We start from the raw sequence: 17,419 nt of genomic DNA, 5'->3' as shown, positions 1-17,419 counted from the left end.
GAACGAATTGGGCTACGAAGTTTTGCGTCATCCACCGTATTCCCCTGACCTCTTGCCAACTGACTACTGCTACATCAAGCATTTCAACAACTTTTTGCAGGGAAAATGCTTCCACAACCAGCAGGAGACAGAAAATGCTTTCCAAGAGTTCTTCGAATCCCTAAGCATGGATTTTTATGCTACAGGAATAAACTTATTTCTCATTGGCAAGATTGTGTTGATTGTAATGGTTCCTATTTTGATTAATAAAGATATTTAAGCCTAGTTATAATGATTTAAAAGTCACAGTTCAAAGCCGCAATTACATTTGCACCAACCTACTAACCTTCTTATCATTCCCCAAGCAGACAGTGCTGGTAGAGACTGAATTCCTTGAGGAAAGTTAATGCAAATATGAAAAATTGACTTTATTAATTAATAGTAGAGTTCAACTCACTTTAAATATGTAAATCACTATTACATCCTTTGTGAGTATAACCTAAATATCTCCCCAAATTAGCGTTTTTGCCTGGCACTTTGTAGAGACTCAGTAAATACTTGTGGATTTAAAATAAGTTCCACGTATTGCCTGAATTAAGGTTTTCTTACATGAGTAGCAAACATTGAGGAAAATGAAATAGTGCTTTAATTGTCTACAGTTGAATGGGTTATATCCCTCCTCTTTTCTCTTTTGCAGGATGTAAGCTTTTAAAATATCACTCTTTAATTAGAGAAAGAAATATGCTTCATGTTAATTTGGAGTCTGTCTGCTAAAGATTTTGCCTAAGAAAAGATTTAGCTTGGTTTATAACTTTCATAGTTTGTAGTTAATGTGCCGATTTGTAATTAAATAGGCATGGTCAAATGTGATGTACATATTTGGAAATACAGTGAGGGCGAACTAAAAATGAGATTGGAAATCCACTGGCAATTTGAATCAGATATTCTTTTTAGCCTTTCTCCCACTGGGTAGTCGCTCTGTCTTCTTTCCTTCCTTTCATCCCTCCTTCCTTTTCTACCCCCTCCCTTTCTCTCTCTCTATCCATGCCTCTTTCTCTCTTTCCTAACCACCATATAATGGTGATGATAAGAAAAATCCTTTTTTTAACCCTCTCTGGGTAAAACTGGAAGGAGCCCTGAACAGTTGACCAGTTTTAAGCATCTGGGCACTGTACAGCAGTTCTTACAGTCAAAAATAAGTTCTCCAAGACTGGCAGATAAAGTTACTGAAAACTGCTAGTCATACATTTCAGTAATTGGAAGAAGTTCTATTGGAAAAGCCTTTGAAGTAAATGACAGCCTTACATGAAATGTTGCTGGGATGCCCTAAGCTCTAAAGCTATTGTTTGCAACAAGTGCCAAACCGATGAGTCTGAATGGCCCCAGGTAGCATTTCTAGGCATTATGCTGAAGGTGCATTGTTGACAGTACAGAATCAGAACTAGATTTTTGAAGTTCATGAATCTTACAGGGAGTGCAAAGTAAACTTAGATGCTTCATTTACATGTGTCAGCTGTTTAAAGGACACCAACAGTTTTAACTCACTTGGTTGCTTTAAAAATACATCTGTATCTGCTATCTCTGCTGCGTTCCTTCTACTTTCTAATTGCCATACTCACAAGAGGAATTGCCTGGCATCTGGATTTCTTCCTGCCCCCAAGGACTTGCCATTTATGCATCATTTGTACCTTGAACTTGTTTTTTTTTTCCTTTGGTTTTGGTCTTGATTGTTTTTCTTGTCATTTTTATTCACGTAGAATGACATTACCTGAATTTAGAAAGACGGAAAGAGAAGTTATTGAGATAATTTGAAATTTGATACTATAAAGTTGTCAACATTTGTCTAGTTGTAGTAACATAGGGTGCTATTCTGTACTTGTTGAGAAGTAGTGCTTTTTTCCTCTCTCCTAATCTTAGTGCCTGATTTGTAGAAGTCATTGAGTTGTTTCTCAACATCTTAAAGAAGAAAATGAAAGTAAAAATTTTAATGATTACTCTAATTAATGAATTGTTTGTACATTTGTCACTAGAAAACTACTATTTTTAGCTGAACGGTAGCCTGTAATTGCAGTTATTATAGTTTATAGTATTTATAACCTGCTGTGGTTTGAATGTTGCTTTTAAGGCTATAATTAGTAACCTACTAGATTTTAATTACTAGGAAATTTCAGAGAATGTGAAAACGTTTTGATTAAACCTGAGAAACAGCCATTCTTGCTTTCCTTAAAATTGGCATCAGTGACTACTTAATGACAGCAGAATGCTTTGAAAACATGCTGTTTAAAGTCTACCTATTATTAGATACCATAATAACTAGTGTGTAAGTGATAGTTCCTTTTTTGTTGTAGAAACTCTGTGGTAAGAGGAAAGCTTCAGCAAAATCCTTAAGGAAAATATAGTATAAAAAAGTAACTGGTAGATAGAATAGTTTTTATAAATGAATGTAGATGAGAAATAGAAAGATATATATACAGATTTGACATGATTATATTTATTTAAATTCCTTGTCTCCTTGAACTTTGCAAATAAGGTTCTTTTTTATGTAATTAAAAAAAAAACATTATTTGTACACTTCTACAATTTACAGCTAGTCTCTCTTTTTAAAAAGTGACATGCCAAAACCCATTGTAATGTAATATAAGCTTGCAAATTTGAGTTCTTCAGTGTCAGGAAACAAAAAGTGTGTATACTAATTTCTAAATTACTAGCTGGGTTTCTGAATGTATGTGTTGTTCCTCCATCCAAAGCAGTCTGTACAGAGCGGTCTGTATCGTTGGCGTTTCACTGAGTGTTTGCCATCGGGTAGTACTGTTTGTCTCTGCATTTATTCAATATAACCATATGCTATCATCTCTAGACCAGATGAAAGCATCCGGCAAGCATAGACTTCCAAGTAGGAGCCAAAGTAAGCAGTTGGAAATGAAGCTGCTATAAAATTTTGTGGACAGTAGTTGCAAAATGCTTTCTGAAATTTGTACATAGTAAATGGCAAAGTAGGTCACATCTCATTTTTCTCAGTAGTCTTTTCCATACTCGTTTTTCAAAAGTATACTTGGTATAGCTTATACTTGGTGATAAAAAATCGGCATTTTAAAATGGTGTGGTGTGAAGATAATTTTAAAATAACAGTTTAAATAATTAGGTACTTTTGTATTTCCATTTTCTGTAAATGATGGGAGTGTTTTTAAAAGCCTGTTACAACAACTGAATACACTTTGGATCATTTCTTCTAATGCAACGAGCTATATGCCTAAGAGAGACATGAGCAATGCTGTGGTTTTATTTACTCTCATCAAACTTTATATCCAATTTTAGTCAGCAAATAAACTATTTAGAATTTGTTTTCCTTTGCTGACTACCTTATTGTTAGCTTACTTTTAGTAAACAAGAGCAAGTTTAGCCAGCAATTTTTGGAAATGGAAAAGGGGTAAAGAATGTGTGGCTTCTGCAGTCCAAAAAAAGAGAAAAACACAGAGAGAAAATTCACTATAGCATGAATAATTGAGAGAGTTATTTTTTTTGTAAAATATATGATTGAAACATTCTACTTTGGAAGGAGAATGGTGGGAGTGTGACCTGTCTCAAATCTTAACATTGAAATTAAAGATAAAATTTATCAAATGTTTACTGTACATTTAATATGGATGAGATAAAAACTCATTTAGGGAGTTTTAAGAGTTTGGGATGTGATGATTGTTGTAACTGAACATTGAATATAGATCTCAATATCCTGATATTTGAGAGTAAAAATAGATTTTAAAAATAGATTTTATAGCTCTTTTGATTTAATAAAAGGAAACATGCAAGTTCATGTGGGGGAAGAAGCTTTTCAGTAATTGTCTCTCAGGTCTGTATTGGTTTCACTTTCTAACCATGCAGAAGTGGCAGAATAACACTATATCGTTTTATGTAATAGTGAACTATTAGCCTATACCCTGACCTAATACATCATTTGTAAACCTCAGTAATACAGTCATCACAGTCATACTAGCCATACTGCTACTGTACTACTGACCCTCTGCCATGTATTCATATCTGTTATCTGGCGTAAGTCCTTTGATTGGTCTTTCTAGCTGAACCTCTAAAGTGAATACATATACATCACACAAACATATATATAATAATATAAGATGGTGTGTATATACAGTACAAAAATGTTTCCAGATTATTTAAGTATCTTCATGATGGCAAGGAGATAATTGTTGGCTTTTATCTCCTACTATATATCAGGCTCTTTGGTAGGCATTTTACATACATTATCTTATTTAATCATCACTACTAAATGGTAAAATAGGTATCTGTATTCCCATTTTACAGATGAGACCTCTCTAGTCACATCTAGAGAGGTAGGAAATGGCCTTTGAGAATGATAAGGAAAACACTGATCTAGATGGAGAGACAGTGATATTCTAAGACACTATTTAATTGTGTGTCCACTCTCCAGAGTGGTCAGGAAAGCTAATTTTGTGGAGGGGGTAGGACTTGTACTGTTTACTGAGAAAGGGAACAAAGCAGAAGAATGGGGTTTGTGTAAGTGCTGACAAGTTCAATTTAGATGTGTTGAATTTAAGGAAGGAAAGGAAAGATTTTACAGAAGGTGGGTACAGCCAACTGTGGTAAGATTTGGGCGGCGGGTGGGGGGAGGGGTTTGCCTTGAATTATATAGATTTTTTTAGGCCTTTCTTTGAATATTCTTGATTACATTTAAACTTTGTATTTGTGAAGGTATATAATGAGCTATTAATCCTTGAATAGTTATATAAATTTTGGGATGATTGCATGATTTTGAACATTATAGCTACCATGCCCTATGTAGGTTAAGGATATTTTTTAAGCAAATGGGATTGTATGAAATCTCTCTAAAATTTTTCCTTATTATTTATTTTATTATATAAGCAAAGCTTGTTTGTTGTAGAAAAATTAAAATATAGAAATTTCCATGAAGGGAAAAAAGCAATAGTCCTATCACTGGGTTGAATGTATTTTTATTTTTTTCTATGTGTTTTTTCTTTCAGAAATATGGCTACACACACCTTTCTGCAGGAGAACTTCTCCGTGATGAAAGGAAAAACCCAGATTCACAGTATGGTGAACTCATTGAAAAGTACATTAAAGATGGAAAGATTGTGCCAGTTGAGATAACCATCAGTTTGTTAAGGAGGGTAAGGAGTGTGAATGCCAACCAGTTTAAACCAACAAGAAAATGAGAAATTAAATCTTCCCTTTCTTTGAGTAATGGAAAAATTAGAGTATTGAATTTCTCGCTTGTGGAGGGTGGTCATGGTATTCGAGAACTGGCAGAACTGGAAATTCCACTTTCACCTGGGAAGCAGTTGGGACAGTAGGAAGCATTCTCTGCCTTGGTCTAGGATCAGCTACAACTCAACATTCATATGTGTGCACTTGACCCTTCCCAGTGTGCAGACAGTCCATCCTCCTGTTTCTGTTTCTTCTTCCTTTTCTCCTCCTCTTCTCCCCCTCCTCCTTTCTCTTTTCTGTTTCCTTCCTTCCTTTCTTCCTTCCCCCTGTCCCTCCCTCCCGTGACCCTCCCATTGTTGCCATTCTCTCAGTCATGATGTTTCCTTTTCTGGTATATTCATCCCCATCTTTAGTGCAAAATGCTGAGACTAACAGCTATCAGACTAAAATAGGTCCCATCTGAAAACCAGATACCTTGGGTCTACATGACTCTCCACTAAAGATTCTCAAGATTATAGTCATTAATAGGTATTTTCACGTACAAGAAATGTGAAGGAGAAATGGATAAGTGGGAACAGCAAGAAATAGTTGAAAGTTGATGGAAAAGAGATGTATGAGCTTCTGACTGGAACCAGAGAAACTTGAAGAGTGGCTCATTCACACACATTCTTACCTCTTGTCTCAGAGATTAGAGTAACCTGCTACCATTCAGAGTAACAAAATCCTCTCTCCTTATTCTCTGAATATAATGCCCTTTCTCCACTTTTATGCCTAGTTGTGAAAGAGTAATCTATATTTTTTACTTTTTCCGTTTCTGCTCTTCAGCTCTTGGCACCAAGATTCTATTTCCCTTTTCACCTAAACTATTCTGATGTTACCAGTGATCTTCTCTTATCAAATCTAGGGGATATTTTCAGTCATTTTTCTTTTAACTTACTGTCTTTTTGAAACTTGTTCCTCCTTGTTCTCTGTGACACAATGTCTCTTGATTCTCTTCCTCCTTCAGTGACTGCTATTTCTTAAGTCTCCTTTAATAAGTCTTCTGGAAACCATGATGCTTCTCAGGTTTCATCCTTGGTTTGCGTCTTATTTTATACATTTCTTGCTGGATGGTGTTATCCATGCCCAAGGTTTTCACTGTGCTAATGATGCCAAAATCTGTAACTCTAGCACAAATCTTTTTTTTCTGAACCAGACCTATGTTTCTAACTATTAGGCATCCATCTGAGTGTCTCAACAAGTGTCTCAAAATCATCATGCCAAAGGCTGACTGTATCATCTAAAATGTGATCACCCTTTATTTCGTATCCTGGTTAATGGTTCTGCCATCTACCCAGCTGCCCAGGCCAGCAATCTGGGATCCATCCTTTATTTCTACCTTTTCCTCACTTTCCCAAATCTGTTCAGTGAGTAGATCCTTTCAATTATCTTTCTCTTTACCCTCTTCTATTTAGCATTTTTTCTTTATGGCTACTATCATCTTAATTCAGATCTTCTCTTTTTCTTACTTGGACCATCACTAGAGCCTTATCATTAGTCTTTGGCCTTTGATCCATCTTTGTCCCTTTATTCATCCTTTATGGTGTGGTCAGAGTTGTTTTTTTTTTTTTAAGGTGATGGGAACATGTTCTCCTACTGCTTAAAATCTCTCAGTGGTCCTGTATTGTTTGCAGAATAAAAACCAAATGCTTAGTGTGGTACAAGTTTTTCATTAATTTTGGCCCTACCCACTTTCTAGTCTAGCTTGCTTCTTGGAAGGAAGGCTATGACAAATCTAGACACCGTATTAAAAAGCAAAGACATCACTTTGCCAACATAGGTCCATATAGTCAAAGCTATGGTTTTTCCAGTAATCATATATGGATGTGAGAGTTGGACCATAAGGAAGACTGAACACGAAAGAATTGATGCTTTCAAATTGTGGTGCTGGAGAAGACTCTTTAAGAGTCCCTTGGACTGCAAGGAGATCAAACCAGTCAATCCTAAGGGAAATCAACTCTGAATACTCATTGTAAGAACTGATGCTGAAGCTGAAACTCCAATAGTTTGGCCACATGATGCGAACAGTCAACTCGTTGGAAAAGACCCTGATGCTGGAAAAGATTGAAGGCAAAAGGAGAAGAGGACAGCAGAGGAAGAGATGGTTGGATGGCATCACCAGTTCAGTGGACATGAACTTGGGAAAACTTGAAATGGTGAGGGAGAGGGAGGCCTGGTGTGCTACAGGCCGTGGGGTCTCATGGAGTCGACATGATTTAGTGACTGAAAAAACAACTTTCTAGTCATATCTCCTGCCACTCTCTACATGCATCCTAAGGTTCACCTCTACCAGCTTATTTCAGATTCATCAAAGCTGTTATGCTTCCTCATTTCTGAGCCTTTAACATCCAGTTGACACATTCTGGAGTACCTTGATCCCTGCCTGCCTGCCATTTTATTATTCAGAATTCAGCTTCACTGCCATCACTTCAGTAAAACTCTTTCTGGTGGTCTCACAGGTAGTTTGTGCCGGCTTTTGGGTTTTATCACAGCATCCTTGCATACCTCAGTATAGAACTTAGCACACTGACTTACACATATTTGTTAACCACTGGACTATAAGCCTTCCAGAGGCCATGACCTTGCTCTTCATGTTCCGTGATGGTTAGACCTTGAATGAGTGTATGTTGAGTGAGTAGAGTATCAGTGTGCCTCTTCAGATATCTTCTACTACCATAATTGGGATAGAAATGCTATAGCAGGGACACAAAAGCATTCTGTGAAAGTTTTGTGAATATTGGAGATGCTAGATACTAGGATAAAGCCAACCCCCAGATAAAGGAATTTACGTCCCGACAGCCATTGTTCTTCTTGAGGAACCAGGATTGTTTGAGCACTGAGGGAACTGGTTGTTGGTTTGCTTTAGAATAGAGACTCCTCTGGAGTTTGCCAAAGTCATACATCTGTGCTTATCCCATGGTGGTTGATAGTGAAAGAATTAGAGATTCAAGATCTGTATCTCCCATTCACAGATTTCCACATTCTACCTGAATTCAGACTTTGGAAGAGGATGGTGAAATAATTCTTGCTATCTTTCTGAATGTATTGTTTCTCTTGCTACCTGTGTTTTGGGATAGCCAGTGGCATTTAGGTTTATTTATTTATTTTTTAATATTTATTTATTTTACTGCACCAGGTCTTAGTTGCAGCATGTGGGATCTAGTTCCCTGACCAGGGATCAAACCAGGGCCCCCTGCATTGGGAGCTCGGAGTCCTTAGCCCCTGGACCACCAGGGAAGTCTGGCATTTAGGTTTAAATTGGCTTCAGTTATGAAAAAAAAAGTATTTACTCCTACACTAATAATTAATGCTAACAGTCTATATGTCCAGAGTTTTTTGCAGTTGTACTTGAATTACTGCAGAGAATCTGAGTACCTATAGAAGCAGTGTACTTCCTACCATAGCTAAATGACTTGGGAAGAGGAAAAGGAAAGTATGATATGGGTCTCTAGTAGCTGGAGCAAGAATATTGATTAATGCTTATTTTTCTTTTCTTGCTGTTAATAATTTCATGAAAATAATACATGCTTACTATAGAAAATTTTTAAACTATAGAAAAAAAATTGTGTGTGTATGTGTATAAAATGGGAGAGGGATACATACCCATAACTCTTGTTGGCTGGAGGCAAACATGTTATTTCCTTTACATTTTTTTTTCCTGTGTACTCTCCACATTTACGATTTAAAGAATAATAATAAAACATACTCTGCTTAAGAAATTGCATTTTGTTAATGTAGCATTGAATTCAAATCTTCCTTTTTTTTTAGGAAATGGATCAGACAATGGCAGCCAATGCTCAGAAGAATAAATTCTTGATTGATGGGTTTCCAAGAAATCAGGACAATCTTCAAGGCTGGAATAAGACCATGGATGGGAAAGCTGATGTATCTTTTGTTTTGTTTTTTGACTGTAATAATGAGGTAATGAAAATCTTCATCTGCCAACATGGGCATTTAAACAGCTGATGGTCAACTATTAGAGAAAAAGAAAGTGATTTATTTTACTTACATTTACATTTTATATTGGCAACAGTATTTTTTGAACTGGTAAGTTGGATGGACAGAACAGCATTGTCTTACTGTTGAATTATTGAAAGCTGTTTGGCATCAGCAACCTTGTGGGCCTAAAATTTGCCTTATTTTCAAAATAACAAGAGCTTGTTTTGTTTTGAATTAAGAATTGACTCATAATAATATTAGGTAATGAAGCTGCACTGTTACTTCTTGAGTAGACACTATTATCAGAGAGTATCTTGTCTTAGAGTATTGCTTAGTGGAAAAGAAACACATTTTGGGGAAGTTGGGAAATCTTTCTTTTTTAAAGAAACATCTAAGATAGCCTGATTTATCTTTTAAGAGTGAAATGATATTGAAAAAAGCAGGAAAGAAGAATTTCTTTCTGGCACTTCTAATAACATACTCAGACATACTTTTGAATAGCTGAATGAATTTCTTGGAATCCTTTTTTAGGGGGGGAATCATTTAATTAAAAGACCTGACTCTGTTTGACAGCTGTAATATAAACTTTATTAAATCAATGCCAACAGCCTGAAAGAATAAGAATCAGCAGTAGTGCCTTGAAGGAAGTTGACTATTCTTAGGTTGAATTGCAAATGCGCTTGTGGTGGAGAGACTTGCTGCAGCTTTTGAGTTGTTTTAAAACGTAACTCTCTTCTTCCAACCCCCAAAAATATGTTTTCACTTACTCTTCAAAGTTACTTTTAGAATGTTACCACAGCTTTATAACTAAGGAATGTTTATTCACGATTAACAAGGGATACTTTATTCAAATGCAAATATGTTGACTCAAGTATTTAGATATTTATGGAATTATTGAAAATAAGCAAAAATGGAACAAAGTTTGAGGCATGTAATTCATACCTAATAAGTTAATAATATATCCTAGATGGAACCATACACATAGAGATCATCTTTTTATTGCGGTTTGAAAAAAAAAGTACACAGGAAAAACTGAGTCATGAATGAATTCTTATTATGCTCTGTACTTATTTAACCTAGTTTATATAAATTGAACCACATGTTTCAACTTTGCATGTTGATTAATGAATTAGACACATTGGGTTTAAAGCAGGGTTTTGTTGGTAATCTCTTCAAACTTTCTTCTCTTTTCAGGTTTAAAAGATTGCCAAAAGACTGCCAAATTAATATCTTTTAAAAAATAACTTTTATATATTTATGTTTTTAGATCTGTATTGAACGATGTCTTGAGAGGGGAAAGAGTAGTGGTAGAAGTGATGACAACAGAGAGAGCTTGGAAAAGAGGTACTTTGCAGTTTTTACCCATACCCACTGTGCCTCAGTTTGAAACTTGAGTAACAGATTCAACACTTAACGCATTTTGGTCCAGAAAAAGAAAATGTCACGCTTAAATATAGAATGGCTTGTCTAAAAAGATGATAAGGGAGGGTGTCATTTGGGTTTTATTCTGTGTTGTCCCTTGATCTATAACCAGGGAGAGAAGTATACTTAGGACCATGCAATATTTGCTTCTTTTGCAGAATTCAAACCTATCTTCAGTCAACAAAGCCAATTATTGACTTGTATGAAGAAATGGGGAAAGTCAGGAAAATAGATGCTTCTAAATCTGTTGATGAAGTGAGTACCCCTAGCCTGCCTAAAAGTAAAGTAAAATGTGATTTTGGGAGGGGAGGGAAGCAGTATGCAGGAGAAAAAGAAATACAGTGTTATGACAGATTATTTTGCTTTTCAGAACACTGGAGACTGAAGGAAATGCTAAGCTTTTTCTTTTTTTTCTAATTGAAATATGTATGTTTTATTGATCCACAATATTGTGTTAGTTTCAGGTATATTTTTGAATAGATTCTAAAGTTGGTTTTACAATTTCAGACTTGTTCTTTGTAAGAAGTAGGTGGTTTATTATTTCTAACCTCTTTTTTTGAGCACTGGAAAATTGGCATCTTCAGAGCTGTGATTTGGACCATGATCATTTTTGAAAAATCTGTAACATGAAATCATCTAGCTGAATCGCCCCAACTGTTTTCACCACTTCCATCCTAGAGTATGTAGCTCCAGAGGTGCAGGGTTTCCACAACTCAACGTTTGTCTCTTCCTTCATGAATCAGTGGTCTCTGAACTGTGGTTTGCAAGCCCTCAGTGTTCAGTCACTATTTCTAGTTTCTCTTAAGTCCTAGTGTCTCTGATTCCCTGAATCATCTTCCTCTGGACTTTTTTTTTTTTTTTTTAATTTGCTTATTTTAACTGTGTTGGGTCTTAGTTACTGTGCACAGGATCTTTCACTGGGCATGCAGCGTCTCTGGTTGTGGTGCACGGCCTCTCTAGATGGAGCTCACGGGCTCAGTAGCTGCAGTGCACGGCTTAGTTGCCCCGTGGCATGTGGGATCTTAGTTCCCCAACCAGGGATCAAACTTGTGTCACCTACGTTGAAAGGTGGATTCTTAAACCCTGGACCACCAGGGAAGTCCCTGGACCTTTTTTTTTCTTTACATCATATAGTCATTTCCGACTTATTATCCGTGTTCGCTTCCTATAGAGGTGAGGTAATAAAAGCAGAGATATTACTTTGCCAACAAAGGTCCGTCTAGTCAAGGCTATGGTTTTTCCACGGGTCATGTATGGATGTGAGGGTTGGACTGTGAAGAAAGCTGAGCGCCAAAGAATTTATGCTTTTGAACTATGGTGTTGGAGAAGACTCTTGAGAGTCACTTGGACTGCAAGGAGATCCAACCAGTCCATGCTAAAGGAGATCAGTCCTCGGTGTTCATTGGAAGGACTGATGCTGAAGCTGAAACTCCAATACTTTTGCTACCTTATGTGAAGAGTTGACTCATTGGAAAAGACCCTGATGCTGGGAGGGATTGGGGGCAGGAGGAGAAGGGGACGACAGAGGATGAGATGGTTGGATGGCATCTCCGCCTCGATGTACATGAGTTTGAGTGAACTCTGGGAGTTGGTGATGGACAGGGAGGCCTGGCATGCTGTGATTCATGGGGTCGCAAAGAGTCAGACACGACTGAGCGACTGAACTGAACTGAATACATTAGAAGACATAGTGTTTTAGAATCAGAACTAGGAAGATAAGCCACTTTACTTTCTATCATGTTATTGGTAGCCTGTTAAGAAGTTTGTTTTGTCCTAAAAGCACTAATAAAATTGAAACATCATGTTCATAATTTTATATGTATTGTTTATGATATTGTACTACTGTCTAAAGTAAAGCAGATGAAACTAAGAAATTATCTGTTTTTTAATGATCCATTTTGAAACTTAATATAAAATTTACTGTTTTAACAGAAACTTAGCCATACGATGTTTTAACAATATCTGCTTTTTTAAATTATTATCTTTTTGCCATTTTAGGTTTTTGATGAAGTTGTGAAGATTTTTGACAAAGAAGGCTAACTCTGAACCTGAAAGCATCCTTGAAATCATGCTTGAATATTGCTTTGATAGCTGCTGTCACAACCCCCTTTTAAGGCAATTTTAATGTTTCATAATTATATCTCGATTAATGGCTGGAAAGTATGTAGTAAGACAAATTAAATTTTTTATCTTCAATTTAAAAAGATTTTTTTTTTTTTGGTCACGGGAGTAGACAGTAAATTTGAGTCTAACTTCATCTTAGCTATGGTGCTCACAAAACAAAGAAGGGTATTAAGTAGTTCTTTGTTTTTATTCAGAAAGAATATCCCTTATATAGTTTGTGCCTTTTGTGAGCAAAACTTTTTAGTATGTGTGAATATCCCTGTAGTAATTGCAATATGTTTGAATTAGGGATTCCCCATGTCTTCTTTCCCTTGCAGGTTTTAAATTTCCAACCTGCGTAAGTGAATTTGTGGACCAAATTCCAAAGGAACTTTTTGTGTAGTCAGTTCTTGCACAATGTGTTTGGTAAACATACTCATAAAATTAAGTCTTAGAAGTGTTTTAGTATTTATCAAATAACTGACCGTTTCCTATAGAAAGGTAAGAAAATTTAGACTTTGTTTTACTACAGCTTGTACAAAGTTGTGTGACAGGGCATAGTCTTTGCTTCCAGGATTGAGATAGGGGCACTAGGGGTTCAAAGCCTGGTGGAATTGTCAGCTTTATTCTGATATAAATTTGAGGGTATTGGTCAGGGATCACATCTAACAACATGTGTTCCTTTTGCTCTATTATATAATGTTATTAATGATTAAACTGATCTTAACAAAATTCATAGCAGTGGAACCTTGAAATGCATGTACTTAGATTTATAAAAGTGATTCGGTTAGTGTTTTAGTAATACTTCAAAATGTTTTTGTTTATTTTCTAGATTAAGTATAAGGTTTAGTACAAAGCAGAAGAAATTTAATGGTTAAATTTTCCATTTGTATTTTATTGTCTTGAATACTTTTTTTCATAGTTGTTTAAGAAGATTTAAAAATCATTGCACTTTGGCCAGAAAAATAATAAATTTATCTTATAAATGTTTGATTCCCTTCCTGGCTACTTTTATTCAGTAAATTCTTTTTTTTTTTTTTTTTTTTGGCATCATGTTGAAGAAAAAGGTAGAGAATTTTTAAAGAGCTATACAATCCAAAGGAATTTTCTCTTAAGTTTATTCTTCCTTTAAAAATCTCTGAAAATTTTGTTTTCTCCTTATCTTTTTCTGCCATCACTAATGCAGAGTGGTATCCAAAGTTCTTAATATGAAATTTATTAAAATATTTCTCATTTTCAGCACTTACACTATTTGGTATATGGGGTTAAACTGGGCAAGGAATGTAGACTCTGTGTAATTAGATTTTATATTTAAAGTCATTGGGAATAGTGAGGACAGTTTATGAATGTTCTTATATTGTAATAGGTTTATTATTTCTATTATGAAATTTATTAATGATGAGTTTGCAACATACCACAGAAAACAAAGTATCCATAAGTACTGTAACATATTGACCACTAAAATCTGTGTTAAGATTACCTTGGTTTCTTGGAAGAGATTGTAAAGAATTCTTATCTAGTGATTCAGTCTAGCCAATACTGAGGATTTTATTGGTAGTTCAAACATCTGTAGTCTGAAGCAAGAGTAAAGACTTAAGATTTTTGAGACCATTCCTACTCACATAAGTGAAGAAATCCCCATCTGATGGGAATCTAAATATTTACATTGATATTGTGAAAGCAAACTAAGGTTTTTAAGAAGACTGCTGAGACTAGGTGCTTTGCTTCCCTTCATTAAATATCTTTCTGTGGCATTTAAGAACAAAAACCCAGAAACATGGTAATTAAATTACTGAATTATGAGGCTTTGCTTTTCAAGTAGGAAAACATGTTAGCAATATTGAGTTTAGGAGTTGATTGAGATACATCTGACTTCACTAGTTTGGTCGTTCCATTTATTAAAGATAGTTATCAAGAACCTTTTGACTTTAAGGATCCCAAAGAAATCCTTGTTGTTTTTAAAAAAAATTAGCCAACATTATTTTCATTCAGTGATACTGGATGTGTATGAATTATTTAGTGAGTAATCCCAGTAAATTTTGTGCTATGGCCTTTGCCTTTTGCTGGTTCAGATTTCTGTTCTCTCAAGCATATTGAAGATCAAGAAGTATCATATTTGGCATGTGAGTCCTCAAAGGAAAAGCAGAGTTCAGAATCCAAGAGAATTTTCTGCTCTGTGTGTTATGTTTATGTGTCTTGAATTAAGCAGAAAGCATGACTTTATCCCGTTCTTTCAAGACGTAATCAAGATTGAGGCACAAGTAGCCTAATTCATTACTGGCCTGCAATATCAATTACTGTCTCTTTGAGGGGGAAATTGGCAGCAAGCAACATGTATCAGGATGCAGGTTTTTTTGTGGGCCTATAGCTTTGTCCATGTAATTTAAGTGGTTGCCTGACATTCCAGTGGTCCCTGGAGATAATAGTGGCTGACAGTATTGGCCAGACAGGGTCAGCGTCTTGGAGGTTTGGTGCTTCATCTACAGATATTTACTAATTGCACAGGCCATAGTGCTACAACATATACTCTGTCTTCCAAGAGTTTTCTGTATGAAACTAAGACTCTGATACAGGTAGACCCTCAGATGTTTTCTGTTGGCTAACTTGTCATTCTTATGTAGCTTATTACAGTTTTCCATAGCCTGCTTTCATACTTCAGCTTAATTAAGTACTTCTTAATTCTGAACACTTTTTTAAATGAAAAAAAGGAAGTTAATTCATTGTATACCAAAGGAAAAGGCAAAAATGGTCTTAATCACTTATCCCTTTATTTCTTCATCTCTGATTTCATACTCTCTTGGATTTAAGTCTACTTTCCTTTGAAAAGGTGTGGCTATTTTGATTGTGATTTTAATTCTGAACCCTAGCTAAGTTCTGCAGGTCACCATCTTTCCTGTTCTGGGGAGAGCTGAAGGAGTAAGTTGAATTTCTGGCTACTATACTATGCTCTATGTCAGCCATGTCAGCTGTAGGCTATCACCAGGACTCAAACTTTTATGGGATCCCTGCCATCTTATTCATTCTTTAAGAGGCTTTTATGACTTTGCCTAAGACCCAGGCATAAGAGAAGAGTGCTCAATTATTTTGTACTATTGAGGGAGACAAGGGTAATAAATCAGCATTTCTCTAGGTGGTGAGGTTCTTGCAGTCACAGGAAATTGTGGTTTTTTTTTGTGATACATTTTGAGGTAACTTCATGCAACTTCCTAACACTGGCTTTTGACACCAACCAGAGGAATAGCAGATTACTATATCCTAACACTAATGGGAGATAACCCTAAGAAACTTTAAGAGCTGTCTTCTCCACAGTGAAATCAAGCAGTTAAGCAGCATACTGTGGAAATAGTAGATATATTCTTATTTGGTTGATTAACCACATTTAAATTGAGAAAGTAAAATTCAAAAAAAGCCATGTATGGGACTTTTCTGGTGGTCCAGAGGTTAAAGACTGTGTTCCTACTGCAGCGAGTGAGGATTCAACCTCTGGTCAGGAAATAAAATCCTACATGTCACACCAACCAAAAAAAAAAAAAAAAAAAGCCATGTATGTGAGCTTTGGGAAGACTCATATAGTTAGTTTTAAAAGGCTCCCTGGAAGAAATATACTTTCAGTAGCAGCGTCTATGAAATTAAGGAGGGAAAATGGCTACAGTGGACTCAGGATGGACTTCCAAGAAAACTCCTGAATTGGATAAGTTTCCTTAGTAGTTGGTAAATCCTTGCAACCCTTTGAGGACTATGGGTAGAACTGGCCATCCCACAGCCAGCTGGCTCCAAGGGCTTCCTGAGCCAGAGGGGAAAGACATTGAATCGGTCCAGCAATTAGTGCTGAAAAGCACAAAGCTGTTGTGCATGGCTCACCCTACGTTGTTTATTAGTTTTATAAAGAAGCATTTTCATAAGTGGCTCCAAAGCAGCTTCCAGAACTTGGCCAGAGTACCTATGAGCATTACAGAGCTGCATCAAAATGGCTTTGTAAAAATATGCAGAAAAGCACAACCATCATCCTGTCCTCATCTGGGATGGTGGTCAAGATGAACACATTATTTACATTATTTGAGGGGGAACATGCTTAAGTTTCATGGCTAACTTTTAGATTGAGTCAATATTCCCACATCAAGATGACCAAGTTAAAACAATGGTATCAAAAAACCCCTGGCATCAAATGCTGTGTCAGAATGTCTTTGTCATATTCAGTATCAAACATGGTTGAGCAGAGACTGTATCTGTATTCCTTCCTCTGTTCAGGGCCTTTTAGAGAAGGAGCTGACTTGAGGCTGTCGTTGTTACTGTGTGCTAATGGAGGATTCACAAATTTATAGGATGGGCTAGAGTAGGGAGGGTAGGGAGAATAAAACCATTTGTATAGAGAAGTGGATTTGATTGAGCCCTGGCTGGGAGAAATATCAATAACCTCAGATATGCAGATGACACCACCCTTATGGCAGAAAGTGAAGAAGAACTAAAGAGCCTCTTGATGAAAGTGAAAGAGGAGAGTGAAAAAGTTGGCTTAAAGCTCAACATTCAAAAAACTAAGATCATGGCGTTTGGTCCCATCACCTCATGGCAAATAGATGGGGAAACAGTGGAAACAGTGGCTGACTTGATTTTTCTGGGCTCCAAAATCACTGCAGATGGTGATTGCAGCCATGAAATTAAAAGACACTTACTCCTTATCACCAACCTAGACAGCATATTGAAAAGCAGAGACATTACTTTGTCAACAAAGGTCAGTCTA

General features: G+C 36.2%; 1 protein-coding gene across 1 annotated transcript in view; it reads left to right on the top strand.

Annotated features, from left to right (window-relative positions):
* The window catches only part of CMPK1 (cytidine/uridine monophosphate kinase 1), a 36,385-nt gene extending 22,718 nt beyond the window's left edge, over window positions 1–13,667 (top strand). The window contains exons 2-6 of the mRNA XM_055585966.1: window positions 4,995–5,141; window positions 8,986–9,138; window positions 10,424–10,500; window positions 10,737–10,833; window positions 12,577–13,667. Coding sequence (XP_055441941.1) covers window positions 4,995–5,141; window positions 8,986–9,138; window positions 10,424–10,500; window positions 10,737–10,833; window positions 12,577–12,618 — 516 coding nt within the window. The 3' untranslated portion in view covers window positions 12,619–13,667. The remainder of the gene's footprint in view (window positions 1–4,994; window positions 5,142–8,985; window positions 9,139–10,423; window positions 10,501–10,736; window positions 10,834–12,576) is intronic.
* Window positions 13,668–17,419: the final 3,752 nt, after the last annotated feature.

The sequence above is a fragment of the Bubalus kerabau genome, chromosome 6, assembly GCF_029407905.1.
Source record: "Bubalus kerabau isolate K-KA32 ecotype Philippines breed swamp buffalo chromosome 6, PCC_UOA_SB_1v2, whole genome shotgun sequence".
NCBI lineage: Eukaryota > Metazoa > Chordata > Mammalia > Artiodactyla > Bovidae > Bubalus > Bubalus kerabau.
Note: the sequence above shows the minus strand (reverse complement) of the source record. Positions and strands in the feature narration are given on the sequence as shown.